Source organism: Oncorhynchus keta, chromosome 23 (assembly GCF_023373465.1).
Source record: "Oncorhynchus keta strain PuntledgeMale-10-30-2019 chromosome 23, Oket_V2, whole genome shotgun sequence".
Classification (NCBI taxonomy): domain Eukaryota; kingdom Metazoa; phylum Chordata; class Actinopteri; order Salmoniformes; family Salmonidae; genus Oncorhynchus; species Oncorhynchus keta.
The window spans coordinates 15,026,482-15,045,035 of NC_068443.1; the positions used below are offsets into that span (position 1 = coordinate 15,026,482).

Below are 18,554 nucleotides of genomic sequence, written 5' to 3' on the forward strand. Positions count from 1 at the left end.
CTTGGATTTGGAACATTCTCAGAATTCTCAGCACAAAAAAACGTGATTTTCTTGGTATTTCATTACTTTAACAGAAGGTTTCCTAAATGTTCTAAACATGGTTACATTTCATTTAAACTTTTGTGATGTTCTAGAAACATTCTGCAACTGGCTTGACATTGGGAATGTTCTCAAATAGTTCAGAGAACGTTATGAAACAACATTCTTTTTGTGGGAATTTCAGTACTTTAGCATAACATATCTTACAAGCAGAGACAAATGTATTTATTTGTATTTATTTAACTTGGCAAGTCAGTTACGAACAAATTCTCATTTACAATGACGGCCTGCAAAAAGGCAAAAGGCGTCCTGCGAGGACAGGGCCTGGAATAAAAAATAAAAAATAAATACAATATAAATATCGGAAAAAACACACATCACAACAAAAGAGACAACACAACACTACATAAATAGAGACGTAAGACAACAATATAGCAAGGCAGTAACACATGACAACACAGAATGGTAGCAACACAACATAACAACATGGTAGCAACACAACATGGTAGCAGCACAAAACATGGTACAAACATTATTGGGCACAGACAACAGCACAAAGGACAAGAAGGTGGAGACAACAATACATCACACAAAGCAGCCACAACTGTCAGTAAGAGTGTCCATGATTGAGTCTTTGAATGAAGAGATTGCGATTAAACTGTCCAGTTTGAGTGTTTGTTGCAGCTCGTTAAAGTCACTAGCTGCAGGAAACTGAAAAGAGGAGCGACCCAGGGATGTGTGTGCTTTGGGGACCTTTAACAGAATGTGACGGGAAGAATGGGTGTTCTATGTGGAGGATGAGGGCTGCAGTAGATATCTCAGATAGGGGGGAGTGAGGCCAAAGAGGGTTTAATAGTAGTTACAGTATTACACAATTTTGAACACTCAACTTGAAACCCACCGGCTGAGTTACAAAAGGAGGTGTGTTTATTATTTCTAGATGAGGTGTGCCACTGAATATAAAGACGAAGGATGGGAGGCTGAGCGCACAGGACTGAGAGGTGAAGACAGGTGTGGCTTTAAGGTAAGATGATTCTGGCATTGATGCTAACATACATATACATTTATGGAATAATATGCCTTGCTTTTAAGATATGGTATGTTTGAAGTGGCACACATCTCATTGACTAGGCTGTTTCACTGCATTTATGCCAAATCATGTGATGGGAAGTCAGTGACTATTCATTTTTTTTGTTTTCATGCCTCCTAGTAATTTACCAAGGGATGAATTGCAAAGAGTGTGAGGTTGGGGTATTGAAAATACATTGTTTATGGACGTTTAAAATTATTTTCCGGACGTTGAAAATACATATTGTTTTGGCAATTGTTTCTATGGCCAAATTTCAGCCATACATAATCACTTATATATACATGTCAACAAAGAAAGCATTATGTGCATGTTCAAAAGTAACATTTCCAAATAATATAGGATTTCAGTGTGGAATAAAAGATTGCAGTAGGCCTATGGAATATTTCAAATTGCTCAAATCTGTCACTTGCCCAAAAGCATCAGAACTGGCAGTGGTCATGTGCAAAGTTCTGAAGAACCAACAGAACACTTCAACAACGGTTACAGAAACGTTTTTACAAATGAGTGTTAGCACTCGGGGGACTGGTTAGGCCAGGGGGACTGGTTAGGTCAGGAGAAGAAATTGGTGAACAGGTGAACAAAACTAATAAGGTTTGGCAGAAGGAAAGACACAGAGTTGGTTAGTCTCACTGTTGTTGACTTTTAATTGATTCAGAGTGTGCAGGAATGAAAATCTGAGAACAAACAATAATAAATAAAATGCCATAATGCATAAATCAAATCATAAAGATAGTCTCTATTCAATAATGGCAAACAATCAGAATTCATCAAGGTAGTTTCAACATGACATCATTTATTCTAACTCATGTCATAACTCAGACCAGAAATAATTATTTCTAACAGAATTAATTCAAAAATAAAAGAGATAGGAAACGGAGTAATCAGCTCGATACTTTACCCGCCAACATAACAAAGGAAAATGTGCTCCGGGAGCCGTATATACATTTACAAACAATCGTGAGTCAACTCAAAACAATCACCCGCATCAGTGAAAACTGTCAAACAAAATACATGTCTATTTACTCATGTTTGTTCTTGGATACACACAAAGTAAACAAAAAGGATTCAGTGTTGCTGGAGAACCTGACAGATGTCCAACAACAGATAAAGGAGGAGTTTTAATGCCAGCCTTTTCCAAAAGACATTTTGGTTGCGTTCCCCTGCTTAGATGTTGCATGCATTAACCAATGGCTGCGTGCCATGTCAAAGACTGTCATCGACCGTACAGATTGCTATAACATATGATGTGGTTATTTGGTTTGTAAAAATCTAATCTGGGTCAAATTAAGATCTGCAGCCAGGACACCGGGGTTAACACCCCTACTCACTAGGACTGTGATATTGTATGTGGTTGTTTATCGACCTTAGTTGATTGCACCAACTGTAAGTCACTTTGGATAAGGGTCTTCTAAATGACCAATATATAACAATTAACATGTTCAAAGCACACTGGGTATTATGCTAATGACCTCCGCCGCCAAACAAGACCAAATTTGGTCGGTCTGGACCAAATCTGAACCAATCATAGATGTCCATGTTAAAAAGTTTGGATAGCACAGTACAGTAGAGCATAGTAGACAACAGTAGTGTCCAAACTTGTGAAATATCAATGCCTATATTTGGGTCAAATCAAGGCCAGTACGGATTCGAACAAATCGGAACCAATCATAGACGTCTACGTTTGTGGACGTTGTGGATGAAGAGAATTAAGACCAGGGCGGACTGACCAAATTTCAACCACTTTTCTAAGTGCATGGATTTCTTGTGTTGGTTGGTGCTTTAGTGGTCTCTCCATTCATAATTGCCTTTATCTCGCTTTCAGATGAATCAACTTGTGGTTATCGTTGCGACACTCTTCGTCCCCACTACATACGGTGCTGCAGGCGGTTGTAAGTGATTATTCTATTATTTTGTTGGACTGTGACTTTTCTATCAATGTTGTGACTCTGCATAACTTTTTCCCTTCTTCAATTGTAACAGTGTGGTGTTACCATGATCCTAGTTGTGGTAAGTATTTATTTTACCCACTGATTACAGTGTAATTTCTACTCACAAATTGAAGTGATTGCGATAGCAGTGGATAATAGACTAGAGAATTGATTTATTAGCATATTATATGACCCTTATAAAACGATTGTACATTGACACCATGGTATGGTTGATTCCATGTTAAGATGACACCACTTGGTCCAACATTGCCAGTGAACATTGCAATGGATCCCGTCAGTCTCCCATCAACATCGTCTCTGCATCAGCAGTGGGCGATGAAACCCTGACTGCCTTCACCTTCACCAAATACGGAGACAATTATACAATGAAGAATATCAAGAACACTGGCAAAACTGGTGAGGAGAATGGATGGATGCCTTGCTTTCTCAATCCATACACACAAAGTCCCACTTGAGGATAATGTATGAACCAAACCAGGAACCCTTATGTGCAAAATGTAACCAATTCCTCTCCTATTGTTCCTCCTCTCTTTCTTTCAGTCAAAGTGGAACTGACAAGTGGTGTCCAGGTTACAGGTGGGGCACTGTCTGAGGCCTATGACAGCCTGCAGTTTCACCTCCACTGGGGGAATGGTACCTCAGTACCTGGGTCAGAGCACACAGTGGATGGAACCCGCTACCCCATGGAGGTATGGGAAGGTTCAACACAACATTAGTGCATTCTGATTCTTAACCTTTCTCCATTAGTGTCCCCTCTTCCACCCCCCTTCAAGGATTAGTGCAAGCATGCCTGGAGGGAGTTTCCACCATATTCCAAGCACTAATCCATTCCTATTAAATTAATGTGTGGAAGTGTATTAGTACACTTTTGGAGAAGGGTTGAGAATCTGAATTTAGCCCATTAATCATTGGGTGACACTTCTCATACTGATACACATATACCACACTGCAATGGATCAATGTCAAGGTCTTCATTTAGCCTTAGTCCAGAATGAATTAATTCCCCCAGCTCAACTGCAGCCCCGACACTTGGTTTACTAGAAAGCTGACAGGTGGGGAAACTTAACCAATCTCAAATTCATAAATGGTGCAATAATCTGACTGTTGTACTGCGCTCAAGAAGCATTTATAAGTTATATTCCTCAAGAATCAGTGGGCATATATATGTCATTAATTTAAATGACCCTTGAACAGCTGTATATATAGCAGATTGTAGTCTACCTTTTTAAATGTATCATTACAGTGTTTTAATTTTTCAATGGATTCAGATAACTTTTTATATCAACTGTTATGCTTCACCTTTCAGTTGCACATAGTAAATGCAAAGTCTTCGCACAACGGTAACACGACCATGGCCGTTGCAGACAGCACGGGACTTGCTGCTCTTGGCTTCTTCATAGAGGTGAGCGGATGCTTTAACCTTCATAGAAATGGCATTCATTTTTCCACAGTAGATTAGGCATTTCAATGTTTTATTGCTGTTTTTTTATGACTAAAGTCTTTGTTTTTCAAACAGGCCATGCCGGGTAATGCAACTGGTTCACCAGCAGCCTGGAATACTCTGACATCCTACTTGGCCAACATCACACTAAAAGGTGAGAGGAGAAATTTGACTGGTTCTGACTACTTCCTCAAAATAAAGTTTGGAAGAGGATTTGGCATTAGTTTTCTCTTTGAATTCAAAATGAGTAATTTTCTTGTTCAATTTCAGTAGCATATGATTTTATATACGTTTTTTCTTTCTCTCTTCCTCAAGATGATATTGTAAACATTACTCATGCTATTTCATTGGATGAGCTCCTGGAAGGGGTGGACCGTACCAAATACTACCGTTACCTTGGCTCCCTGACCACTCCAAATTGCAATGAGGCTGTGGTTTGGACCGTGTTCAAGGACCCTATCAAAGTCAGCCAGGACTTGGTGAGTTTGTGCAACAATTTCCCCAGAAACTGAACACAATTTCTACTTAGCAGACAATAAACATAGCTCCGACAAGAAACATGGACTGTATTTTAATATATTTAAGTGTAGGATCCATTCCTTATCCATTTTGCTTATGAAACATTATAAAGGTTATGATTCAAAAATATTACCAAACATGATCTTTCATCTGGGCTGGTCCAACAAAAGAGATTGTGACGTATTAATTGGCTCTTCAAGAAGTCATGAACATAAAGATCCCACATCTTAATTTGAGCCAGTTTCAAACAGCAGGAAATAGACCTGCAGCAAAAGGAAATGTGTATTGTTATGTGGATTATAATTAAAGGACTTTTTTATAGGGGTTGCTACATTTTTTGTTAGGGCAAATTAAGAAGGAACATGTAATGTGGCGATTACAATCTTTAGAAGCCTTTTCAAAGCCTTGAGCACTCTAAAGTTATCATTTCATGCTGTGCAGGAAAATTCATGCAACAGGATGTACGGCATATGAACACACATTTCATACATTTCTTATTTTAATCACATTTTTAACCGGAATGCAATGACATGCCTTAAAGTTGTTGTTTTTGTGATCTATTTATGTATTTACTTGGAGAGCAATTGCCTCAAAGTTTATTTGATTTCACGTTACTTGGCAGCTCAACTAAAACTAGACGTTTGTGCCCAGTGGGTAAAGCCATTGGGCCAGCTTGATGTCACACTTATGTCTATGATCCTATCTGAAATTAATTAACCTTTTCCCCTCAGATTGATCTCTTCAGTACAACATTGCACATTGACCACAACTCCACCTCTGCCTTGATGACCAACGTCTTCAGGAGCATCCAACCGTTCAATGACTGGTTGGTGACGACCCAGAGCCGTCCAGCTTCGGGAGCCTCCACAATGTGCTCCTCTCTGGGCCTCATGGCCCTGGCCTGGATGCTGCTGAGGGTTTAGTGACGGCGAAATACTCCTTACCTGAAGTGCATTGCCATATCTCCATGAACCCTCAAGCTACCAACATATTTTCCTTATATCGATTACCAACAAGGGTCATCTTGACCCCAAGAAGAAACTATTGGAAAAAGCAACAATCATAGCGAAATGTGTTTAATCCTTGGTTGGTAAATATAGCCCCAGGTTACAGAGTTTTCTACCAATGATGACTGTAAACTAAGCCCGAGCATGAAGTCAATAAAGAATGTCAATGTACTTGAGAGGTATGATTGATAAATTCAATCTAGTTTTGTTATTACATTGGCTATAGTGACTGCTTGTGCGCCCATGTTGTAGCCTGGCTGATGTGACTCACATGGTACACAGCGAGCGAGACCTGTGACACACTGGTCTGGACTGGAGTCTGTTGTTGGTGCAGTATTCACGCAAAAGCTGTCTTGAGCTTTGATTGGTTCTCTCAACAACAACAAAATAATTCCTGTGGGCTTGAGACCTCTCATTGTTTGGATTTGAAAATCAAACAGTGGTTTGAAGGGGCAGTGCTGGGGGGCTGTGTGGGTGCCCTTGTGAATGCTTGAGTGAGAAAGATACAGAGGAGAAAAAGCCTTTCCAGATTCTGAAGTCAGGGGAACTTCAAGGTTGTTGTCAGCCAGCCAGACTTCCAGTGTCATACTCAATTTCTCAAATATTCTGTCATTTCTCCTGGAATGAGAGAATGAGAATGAGACAGATGGATTGAGATTAGGATTGAGATAAGGGAGAGAAAGAAAGGCGGTAATGATGGTATCAATGCAATTTAAACTTGTGACGTCACCTATCTTGACATTTGCCACCACCTGGCCTCTCTGATGTTGGATTGTCAGTGTCTAACTTGTGCAGATACTCATATTCCATGGCATTTATTATCAGGTTTATCTGCTTTTTGGGAGACTGTGGGCGTGTTTCATGTGATAAGTGCACACGTCATTTCACTGAAGCACTGCCAAGATATCTGAAAGCAAGCTGCATTAGCGTCACTACAAGGCTGTGCAGTCAAACTGTACTGTATGTTACACTTGTTCACATACAGTAAACTGCTTTGTGCAAATGACAAATGTCACAGATTGGAAGCCCAAATAAGTGTGTGTGTGGGGGGGGTTCAGGTTTCAAAGTTGTGTAATACTGCAAAAGAACGTCTGATTGACGCCCAATTACCGTTGACCTGAACAGGGCCCAGTACCAGTGGAAGCAAAATGGCCCCATGACATCAAAGATCCACCACCCAATTTGAAAGTAAGTATGGGGTTGTTTTCTGCACATGCATCTTTCTTCAACACAAACAACACAAAACCTACCACCGTTATGAGTGGGTTTTGCCTCGAAAGAAATATGCATATGGCGAAAAGAGCACCCATACCTACTGTACCTTTTGCATTTACTGGTCCTGGGACCTTTGTTAAGGTCAAGGCATCATTAACTTTACCCAGAACCACATCCTGGTTTAATAGACTAGTTGTAAATCCAGGACACTCAAAATAGTATGATGTGTTACGTTTGGTATGGTTACATAAGACAAATAGTTACTTAAGGCAAAAACGAAGTAGAGTGGTTGGTCGGGGTGGATGGGTAGGCATATAAAGTAAGTATTCAGACACCTTCCCTTTTGTTACGTTACAGCCTTTTTCTAAAATGGTTTAAATAAAACATTTTCCTCATCAATTTACACACAATTCCCCATAATGATGTAGCAAAAACAGGTTTTTAGACATTTTTGAAAATGTATTAAAAATAAAAAACAGATAAACCCTATTTACATAAGCATTGCTATGAGACTCAAAATTGAGCTCACGTGCATCCTGTTTCCATTGATAATCCTTGAGATGTTTCTACAACTTGATTGGAGTCCACCTGTGGTAATTTCAATTGATTGGACATGATTTGGAAAGGAACACACCTGTCCTTATAAGGTCCAACAGTTGACAGTGCATTTCAGAGCATAAACCAAGTCATGAGGTTGAAGCAATTGTCCGTAGAGCTCCAAGACACGATTGTGTCGAGGCACAGATCTGGGGAAGGATATCAAAACATTTATGCAGCATTGAAGGTCCCCAAGAACACAGACGCCTCCATCATTCTTAAGTGGAAGAAGTTTGGAACCACCAAGTCTCTTCCTAGAGTTGGCCGCCCGGCCAAACTGAGCAATCTGGGAGAAGGGCCCTGGTCCGGGTGGTGACCAAGATGGTCAGTCTGACAGAGCTCCAGAGTTCCTCTGTGGAGATGGGAGAACCTTCCAGAAGGACAACAATCTCTGCAGCACTCCACCAATCAGGCCTTTATTGTAGAGTGGCCAAACGGAAGCCAGTCCTCAGTAAAAGCCTGCTTGGAGATTGCCAAAAGGCACCTAAATGACCCTCAGTCTACGGGAAACAAGATTCCCTGGTCTGATGAAACCAAGATTGAACTCTTTGGCCTGAATGCCAAGTGTCACGTCTGGAGGAAACCTTGCACAATCCCTTCGGTGAAGCATGGTGGTGGCAGCATAATTCTGTGTGGATGTTTTTCAGCTGCAGGGACTGGGAGACTAGTCAAATCATATAAAATTGTCTTGTTCACATACACATGGTTAGCAGATGTTATTGCGAGTGTAGCGAAATGCTAATGCTTCTAGATCCGACTGTGCACCAGTATCTAACAGGTAATATCTAACAATTCCACAACAAAATCTAATATCTAACAAATTCCACAACAAAACCTAATACATACAATCTAATAAAGGGAAAAAAGGAGGGATAAAAAGGGATGAAAATACATAAATATAAAATATATGGATGAGCAGTGACAGAGCGACTAAGATGCGATAGATATACCTTAGCCAAATACATTTAAACTCGGTTTTTCACAATTCCTGACATTTAATCCAAGTAAAAATGCCCTGTCTTATGTCAGTTAGGATCACCACATTCTTTTAAGAAAGTGAAATGTCAGAATAATAGTAAAGATAATTATTTCTTTCATCTTTTATTTCTTTCATCACATTCCCAGAGGGTCAGAAGTTTACATACACTCAATTAGTATTTGGTAGCATTGCCTTTAATTTTTTAAAACTTGGGTCAAATGTTTCGGGTAGCCTTCGACAAGCTTCCCACAATAAGTTTTGGCCCATTCATCCTGACAGAGCTGGTGTAACTGAGTCAGGTCTGTAGGCCACTTTGCTTGCACTCACTTTTTCAGTCCTGCCCACAAATGTTCTATAGGGTTGAAGTCAGGGCTTTGTGATGGCCACTCCAATACCTTGACCTTGTTGTCCTTAATGACCTTTCTGGTGCAGACGTTCCGCTAGCGACCCACCTCGCCAACATTCGGTGAAACTGCAGAGCATGAAATTCAAATTACAGAAATAGAAATATTTAACATTCATGAAAATATAAGTGTCTTACATCAAAATAAACCTTAACTTCTTGTTAATCCAGCCCCGGTGTCATACTTCAAAAAAGATTTACAGTGAAAGCACACCATGCAATTATCTGAGGACAGCGCCCCGCATATAAAAGCATGAAAACCCTTTTTCAACCAGGCAGGTGCGCCACGAAAGTCAGAAATAGCGATATAATTAATGCCTTACCTTTGAAGATCTTCTTCTGTTGACACTCCAAAAGGTCCCAGAAACATCACAAATGGTCATTTTGTTCGATAAAGTCCTTCCTTATATCCCCAAAAAGACCAATTTGCGACCAAGCTTTAATAGGGATGATGTGTGCTACATTGAGACATTTGAATTGGAGTTAAATTAAGCACTAAGGACGGTTATTGTGAATTTGGGCTGGATCATTTATAAATGTTTTAGTTATGAGTTGGATAAAGCAAGAGAGAGTTGCTTTTGAACAGGTGAGGGTTAGGGGCACTGTTTAAATGTATTAGGCCTAGGGAAGCTCTGGAAACGTTATCTCTAAATTGTTAGAACTTACTGGATGATAGCTTGGGTTAACAAAAGGTTTTTGTTACTTTTGTTTTATTATGTCATTATAATTTTAACGTTACATTGTATTGATAAATAGAGATGTCTGGGTGATAGAATACAAGTAATTTCATGTAAGGTTTATAGTCTGTGTTTTGTAATAACACCCAATGATGGAGATGAAGGAGACGGCAGGAAGACCTGCATAACATGGGCATAGAACGTTATGGATGAACGTTTTTTTCCCCAGTTTTAGTTGCATTAAGAGTAGTGGGAAGTTATTAAACAAATCATTTTTATTTTTCTGTTTTCTTGTTAAGTCAATGTGTTTTAAGGTTTTATAGAACATGAGAGTGATCATTGTTCCAGAGGAGGGATTGATGTATATGGACGTAATGATTTTAGTATGTTTATAACTGTAGAAGTGCATTAGGAGTAGTGACTAGTGTGTTATGGGTTAGATGGAATGATATGTAGGTTGAATATTCTTCCAATTCAATAATCTCTTTCCCAATTTCTAACAGCCGGTGAACACTTGATATATTACAGGCAGTAGTTCTTCTCACGGCAGTTGCCGAAGGGATCACAATTGAAAGCGATTATAGGCATGGGCCATGTTAGTAGTAGCAGGGTGCCCATTAAGTGGCAATAAAAGCACATGGCTTGGGAACAACTCTCAGAACCTGTCGAAGACTGGCGAAGACTGGGTGAAAGCATGAGGAAGCTTCTTTAGGGCTTTTGTTTTTGTGGAGTCCAGCGGTAACGTATCCTGGAGGCATAGAGTCAGGTGAAGAGAGAGTGGGAATTGTCATGGTCTCATATTTCGGTTTTCATGAATATACTTATGCATAACTTACCACATTGTTAACAACCTTTTTTGGGATAGGGGGCAGCATTTTCACTTTTGGATGAATAGCGTGCCCAGAGTGAACTGCCTCCTACTCTGTCCCAGATGCTAATATATGAATATTATTATTAGTATTGGATACAAAACACTCTGAAGTTTCTAAAACTGTTTGAATGATGTCTGTGAGTATAACAGAACTCATATGGCAGGCAAAAACCTGAGAAAAATCCAACCAGGAAGTGGGACATCTGAGGTTTGTGGTTTTTCAAAGCTTTGCCTACAGGAGTACATATTGAGAAATGGATGAGGTTGCACTTCCTAGGGCATCCACTAGATGTCAACTGTCTTTTGAAACTCGAATGAGGTTTCTACTATAAAGGAGGGGCTCATGAGACCTGTTTGAGTCAGTGGTCTGACATAGTGCCTTGGTCTCATGACGCGCACTCCCGACAGAGTTACCTCACTTACCAGTGCTTTTTCTGAAGACAAAGGAATTCTCCGGTTGGAACATTATTAATGTTTTATGTTAAAAACATCCTAACGATTGATTCCATATATCGTTTGAGATGATTCTAAAGGACTGTAACGGAACTTTGAGTTTTTGTCTGGATGAAATGCTCGCGCCTCATGAAGATGGATTACTGGGCTGAACACGCTAACAACAATAATAATAATAATAATATATGCCATTTAGCTGACGCTTTTATCCAAAGCGACTTACAGTCATGTGTGCATACATTCTACGTATGGGTGGTCCCGGGAATCGAACCCACTACCCTGGCGTTACAAGCGCCATGCTCTACCAACTGAGCCACAGTTGGTAGAGGCTATTTGGACATAAATGATGGAACTTTATGGAACAAATCACTATTTTATTGTCGAACTGCGATTCCTGGGAGTGCCTTTTGATGAAGATCATCAAAGGTAAGTGAATATTTATGTTGTTGTTTCTAACTTTGTTGATTCCAAAATGGCGGCTATTCCTCTTGCTGTTTTGGGTTCTGAGCTCCGTTCTCAGATTATGCTTTTTCCGTAAAGTTTTTTTTAAATCTGACACAGCAGTTGCATTAAGGAGAAGTCTATCTTTAATTCTATGAAAAACAGTAGTATATTTTATCAATGTTTATTATGAGTATTTCTGCTAAAATCACTGGATGTTTTGGAATCAAAACATTACTGCACGTAAGGCGCCAATGTAAACTAGGATTTTGGATATAAATCTGCACATTATTGAACAAAACATACATGTATTGTGTAACATGATGTCCTATGAGTGTCATCTGATGAAGATCATCAAAGGTTTGTGATTAATTTTATCTATATTTCTGCTTTTTGTGACTCCTCTCTTTGGCTGGAAAAATGGCTGTGTGTTTTTTCGACTTGGCGCTGATCTGACATAATCATCTTTAGCTGTAAAGCATTTTTGAAATTGGACGCGATGGTTAGATTAACAAGATGTTTATCTTTCATTTGCTGCATTGGACTTGTTAATGTGTGAAAGTTACATATTTCAAAAAAATATTTTTGAATTTCGCTCGCTACCTTTTCAGCGGAATGTTGTCGAGGTGTTCCCCTGTGCTAGAAAGGTTAAATAAAAATGTTACTTATTCAAATAACTAGTCAGCTTAGATTACAACGCTTTATAATTTCCTAACAAAATCATAGCATTTCAAAGTAGTGATACGATTTGAATAGAGATTGGTATTTTTCATTTATTTTATAATTTAATCCCACCTGTTTCGATCATTTCTAATGAGATTGATCAGGTCTCATAGGAAAGAAATCGACACCATTAAAATATTTCCTATCTCTCTTCTTTCCCTGACCTTCCGAAACAATTAAATACCTTTCAAAAACATTTCCATCCTTCTGCATAACCAATTTAAAACTAAATTGAAAAGACCCCATCCAAAATAAATCCCACAGTGTCAACAACACTAACCCATATTCATAACCAGTAAATGGTGTGTGCGTGCTGGTGTATGTGTGTGTTAAACCATATGTCAAAAAATAAACAGAAATGGCCCAGCCTTCGCATGCTTTATTCAGCATGCACTACCCTTAGTCACTATACACCCATATGATATTATATGATTGGTCTCTTACTGTCATAATCATGTACAAATATCTTGGTATTGTTAATAGACCAATTTCCAATCAACACATTTAATATCTGTTTCACCTTCGATTGTTCCTGTTAACCATTCTAAATGTAATACTTTTTCATTTGCAAATGTAGTCAATGTCTCAGCTGAAGAAATCAGTGATATTTGATCCCAGGCATCAAATAAAAAGGTGTTTTAGACATGGTCACCTATGTCTCCCTTAATTAACATACACACTGTATTGAACCTGCATTTGTCCTGGAAGCAAGAATTCTTATTCAAGACCCATCAGATAATATAGTGTTCCATTAAGTGGAATTGACCCCATTTTAAAATAAACAATCCCAGTGCCCCTTTCCAGTAATCCTATCAATTGAATTAACATGTTGCATAAGTTTAGTAAAATACAAAACTGTTGTTTAACAAATGTAGAACCTTCAAAAACTTGGTGATGTCTTATCAGCTTGGCAGTCAAGACATATTTCATTCTACTTGCATTACTGGACACTGCTCCACATAATGGAGACAGATTATAATTTTTAATACATTATCTTCCTGCTCAAATTCACTGGAATTGCCTAACTATAAAACCAAGCAACAATAATCAAAAACGGTCAAATAATGTTTCTCATACCTCTACTTCAAATGTCCCACTACCTGCTTGCTTTCAACCACAGCTAATATTTTTTACAATCTCATGGTTCAATCCCTCTACTCATCCTTTAACCTTGTATTGAAACCTCAGCCTATCAAATTACTAAAATATTGTTAGTGTGCTATAAAAAGGTACTAATACCATATTACCATTCACATACTGTCAACACTACATCAATCCTCCTTATCAATGAATATATTTTTATCACTAACCACTGCTTCACACTCATTAAACATCTATTATTTTAAGATTAACCTGTAATGTGCCTAATGTAGAAAATACATCAGCCAATTCTTAATCAATTCAAATTCCAAATTCTTATTTTCCAAATGACTGTCTTTTGTTACCTTCACTAGTCTACATCTCTTCACTTAAATGAATCAGTGTTTGTTCTGACACTAGAATAGGGAGTAATGCTGATCTGCCATCAGCTGTCACTGGAACTGGGCTGTCACTGGAATTAGCTGCGTTTGTCCCGAGCATCCTATAGTTTTGGTATATTTGTCAGACATGGGGAGATGAGAGGCATAATTTGGATTTACATATGTGTGGATGGCTCCAGAATCTATCATTGTGGGTGTGCCTCTGTTCTCTATTTGAACTTGCAGCATAAGTTCTTGATCAGCTCTCGTGGATATCATTGAAAACTGACCCTCGCCTGTAGGATTCTCTGGGCATCCCTAGTCCCTGATTAGGCCTAGTATCCCCACCCATGGGTTTACAGGGCCTTGTGGTTGTCGCTGATTGTTTTGCCAACCATCACAATGTTCATAAACTAACTAAAACATTTTAAAGTTCATTTTAGGTTTAATAACCTCTTTGCTAATTATTTTACCCCTCCCTTCTATTAACTATTTTCTAAGGTAGGGCAATCCACTGCCCAGACAATAATTCATTAGTCACTTAATACCTTGTATTAGAACCTAAACTATAATGTCTGCAAATGTATTACTGAATAATACAGATTACTTAATGTCTTATTCCAGTATAGCGCCTCAAATATCACTATTATTGATAACCCACAGTTACCAAAACCATTCACACTTGTCTTCCTATTTCCACATCATCTTTCATAACAGTTCAGTTATGAAAGATGCAGGTTCCTTCCTGCACCTTGCTCAGTCTCCCCTGTCCTTTCCAGGTCCTTTTTTTTACCTAAGAGGGCACAGAGAGAGTCTCCTTATCATCTTTCACCTCTATTTCTCTCTATATTTCCACAACTCAGGTTGGTATTACCCACTGGTGTATGGTGGAGGTTGTGTAAACCATTCCACCTTCTTCCTGTCTGACTTTTCATTGTCCTTCTTCAACATTCCTGAACCTGCAGCATAAGCTTTCTTTATACTTTTGAACAATCCTTCTCCTTCTTTAAACATTCTCAGTATTTATTTTTCTCTTTCTTTCTTGTCCTATTGCTAATGATATCCTTACTTTCACATTTTTATTTATTGTGTAGTTATTCTTTTATCTTCATTTAATATCCGCACTAGCTATGCTGTCTTAGTTATTTTTATTGTGCTATTCACCTATTTAAAACCAATCCTCCTCTGTTGCTTTAATATTTATCCCTGTCATTCCTGGACTATATCTTCCTAGTTGTCACATCCTGACCTTAGTTCCTTTTTTATGTCTCTATTTTAGTTTGGTCAGGGCGTGAGTTGGGGTGGGCATTCTATGTGTTGTTCTATGTTTTTGTATTTCTGTGTTTGGCTTAGTATGGTTCCCAATCAGAGGCAGCTGTTTATCGTTGTCTCTGATTGAGAACCATAAATAGGCAGCCTGTTTTCCCACTATGGGTTGTGGGTAGTTGTTGTCTCTGATTGAGAACCATACTTAGGCAGCCTGTTTTACATTTACATTTACATTTAAGTCATTTAGCAGACGCTCTTATCCAGAGCGACCCACTATGGGTTGTGGGTAGTTGTTGTCTCTGATTGAGAACCATACTTAGGCAGCCTGTTTTCCCACTATGGGTTGTGGGTAGTTGTTTTCTGTTTTGTGTTGCTGCACCTTACAGGACTGTTTCGTTTTCGTTTAGCTCTCATTGTTATTTTGTTTGGTGTTTCTGTTCCAATTAAATAACATAAACACTTACCACACTGCGCATTAGTCCGATCCTTCATACTCCTCGTCAGAAGAGGGGGAAAACTGTTACACTAGTGGTCTGTTAAGTCGTGGATTGCTCGTCCACACTCTGTTTCCTCCTACTGTTTATCCACATTACTAAATGCCTCTTGGAGGTGCTACTATAAACCATACTACTGTACTGTCCTTTATGTGTCTATTATCGTTATTTATTCCAATAGCATAGATTTATTTCAACCATATAATATAGCTATATTTATCTGTAAATTATACTCCTCTACCCCAGTATATACTTTATACTCCTTGTTTAACACTTGTTTAATAATTCCTCTGTATGCAAGGATAGTTATTCGACATACTATTTTGTCAATCTCCTATCTTTACACAGTTCCATTAAAAACTTCTTAGGGATAGGAGGCAGTATTCGGAAGTTTGGATGAATGAGGTGCCCAAAGTAAACTGCCTGTTACTCAGGCCCAGAAGCTAGGATATGCATATAATTGGTGGTATTGGATAGAAAACACTCAACAATTTCAAAAACTGATAAAATAATGACTGTGGTTATAACAGAACTGATAAAGCAGGTGAAAACCCGAGGAGAATCCATCCAGAAAAAATATTTTTGGGAAGTGACACCACTTAAAATGCATGTCTATGGGAAAATCAATGGGATACCTCCCATATTGCAGTTCCTAGGGCTTCCAGTAGATGTCAACAGTCTTTAGAAAGAGTTTCAGGCTGGTTTTTTCACTTTTTTTCACTTCATTATTTATCTCCGGTAATGAACATACATTTCTCTCTCTTAAATTTGATTGTTTATTTACATATTAGGCTACCTGAGGATTGATTAGAAACGTTGTTTGACTTGTTTGAACAAAGTTTATTGGTAACTTTCGGGATTCATTTGTATGCATTTTAAACTAGGGAAAACGGTGGATTACTGAGTCAAGCGCGCCAACTAAACTGACCTTTTTGGGTTATAAAGAGGGACTTTATCGAACAAAAGGACCATGTGTTATGTAGCTGGGACCCTTGTGATTGCAAACAGAGGAAGATCTTCAAAGGTAAGAGATTTATTTCATTGCTATTGCTGACTTTCGTGATGCCTCTGCTTGTTTGGAAAATGTTTGTAATGATTTTGTATGAGGGGCGTTGTCCTCAGATAATCGCATGGTATGCTTTCGCCGTAAAGCCTTTTTGAAATCTGACAAGGAGGCTGGATTAAGAAGAAGTTAAGCTTTTAACTGATGTATAACACTTGTATTTTCATGAATGATTATTATTACTATTTATGTCATTTGAATTTGGCGCTCTGCAATTTCAGGGTTGATTAATGATTCACATAAAAAGGAGGAGAGTCTGAAGGAAATGATAACAGTGCCTCACTAATGCTGTTTTTGTAACCAAGTGGAAAGTGCGAATTAACCACATACAACTGAGGAAAACCAACTAGAATGGCCCTCCAACTAGTGGGAATGTCATCATCCCTGAGATCCAAATTCTACCACTTGCTGACCTCTGATGTCACCTACTAAGGTAATTACTTCTATAACAGCATATTTTTTATGTATTTATTTAACCTTTATTTAACTAGGCAAGTCAGTTAAGAACAAATTCTTATTTACAATGACGGCCTACCAAAAGGCTAAGGGCCTCCTGCGGGGACGGGTGCTGATATTAAAAATAAAAATATAATAAATAAAAATATAGGACAAAACACACATCACAACAAAAGAAACAACACAACTCTACAGAAAGTGAGACCTAAGACAACAACATAGCATGGCAGCAACACAACATGGTAAAAACACAACATGGCAGCACAACGTTGTAGCAGCACAACACAGGGTACAAACATTGGGCACAGACAACAGCACAAAGGGCAAGAAGGTAGAGACAACAATACATTGCACAAAGCAGACACAACTGTCAGTAAGAGTGTGCATTTTTTTACCAGGCAAGTCAGATAAGAACAAATTCTTATTTTCAATGATGGCCTAGGAACAGTGGGCTAACTGCCTTGTTCAGGGGCAGAACGACAGATTTGCACCTTGTCAGCTCAAAGATTTGATCTTGCAACCTTCCTGTTACTAGCCCAACGATCTAACCACTAGGCTACCTGCCGCCCCATGATAATTAGCAACACAACACAACAACAATATTGATATTGTCCATGATTGAGTCTTTGAATGAAGAGATTGAGATAAAAACTGTCCAGTTTGAGTGTTTGTTGCAGCTCATTCCAGTCGCTAGCTGCAGCGAACTGAAAAGGAAAGCGACCCAGGGATGTGAGAGCTTTGGGGACCTTTAACAGAATGTGACTGGCAGAATGGGTGTTGTATGTGGAGGATGAGGGCTGCAGTAGATATCTCAGATAGGGGTGAGTGCGGCCTAAGAAGGTTTTTATAAATAAGCATCAACCAGTGAGGGTTGCCGACTGGTATACAGAAAGACCAGTTTACAGAAGGGATAGAGTGTTGTGATGTGTCCTATAAGGATCATTGGTAGCAAATCTGATGGCCGAATGGTAAAGAACATCTAGTCGCTCTAGAGCACCCTTACCTACCGATCTATAAAGTATGTCTCCGTAATCTAGCATGGGTAGGATGGTCATCTGAATCAGGGTTAGTTTGGCAGCTGGGGTGAACGAGGAATGATTACGATAGAGGAAACCAAGTCTAGTTTTAACTTTAGCCTGCAGATTTGATATGTACTGAGAGAAGGACAGTGTACCGTCAAGCCTTACTCCCAAGTACTTGTATGAGGTGACTACCTCAAGCTCTAAACCCTCAGAGGTAGTAATCAAACCTGTGGGGAGAGGGGTATGGCTGCCTTTCAAGCAATGGGAACTTCCCCAGAGAGGAGAGACAGGTTTCAAAGGTCAGATATAGGCTTGCCGATTATAGGGGCAGCAACCTTAAGAAAAAAGGGTCTAAACCATCTGACCCAGATGTTTTTTAGGGTCAA

General features: G+C 39.0%; 1 protein-coding gene across 1 annotated transcript; it reads left to right on the top strand.

The window, feature by feature from the left end:
• The first annotated feature begins 964 nt into the window (after window positions 1-964).
• On the top strand, window positions 965-6,216 carry LOC118401842 (carbonic anhydrase 4-like). The gene is made up of 9 exons (XM_035799462.2): window positions 965-1,063; window positions 2,952-3,018; window positions 3,110-3,136; window positions 3,304-3,474; window positions 3,619-3,767; window positions 4,385-4,480; window positions 4,595-4,673; window positions 4,835-4,998; window positions 5,770-6,216. The coding sequence occupies exons 1-9, from the start codon at window positions 980-982 to the stop codon at window positions 5,959-5,961; spliced, it is 1,029 nt and encodes a 342-aa protein (XP_035655355.1). The 5' UTR covers window positions 965-979; the 3' UTR covers window positions 5,962-6,216.
• The last annotated feature ends 12,338 nt before the right edge of the window (window positions 6,217-18,554 follow it).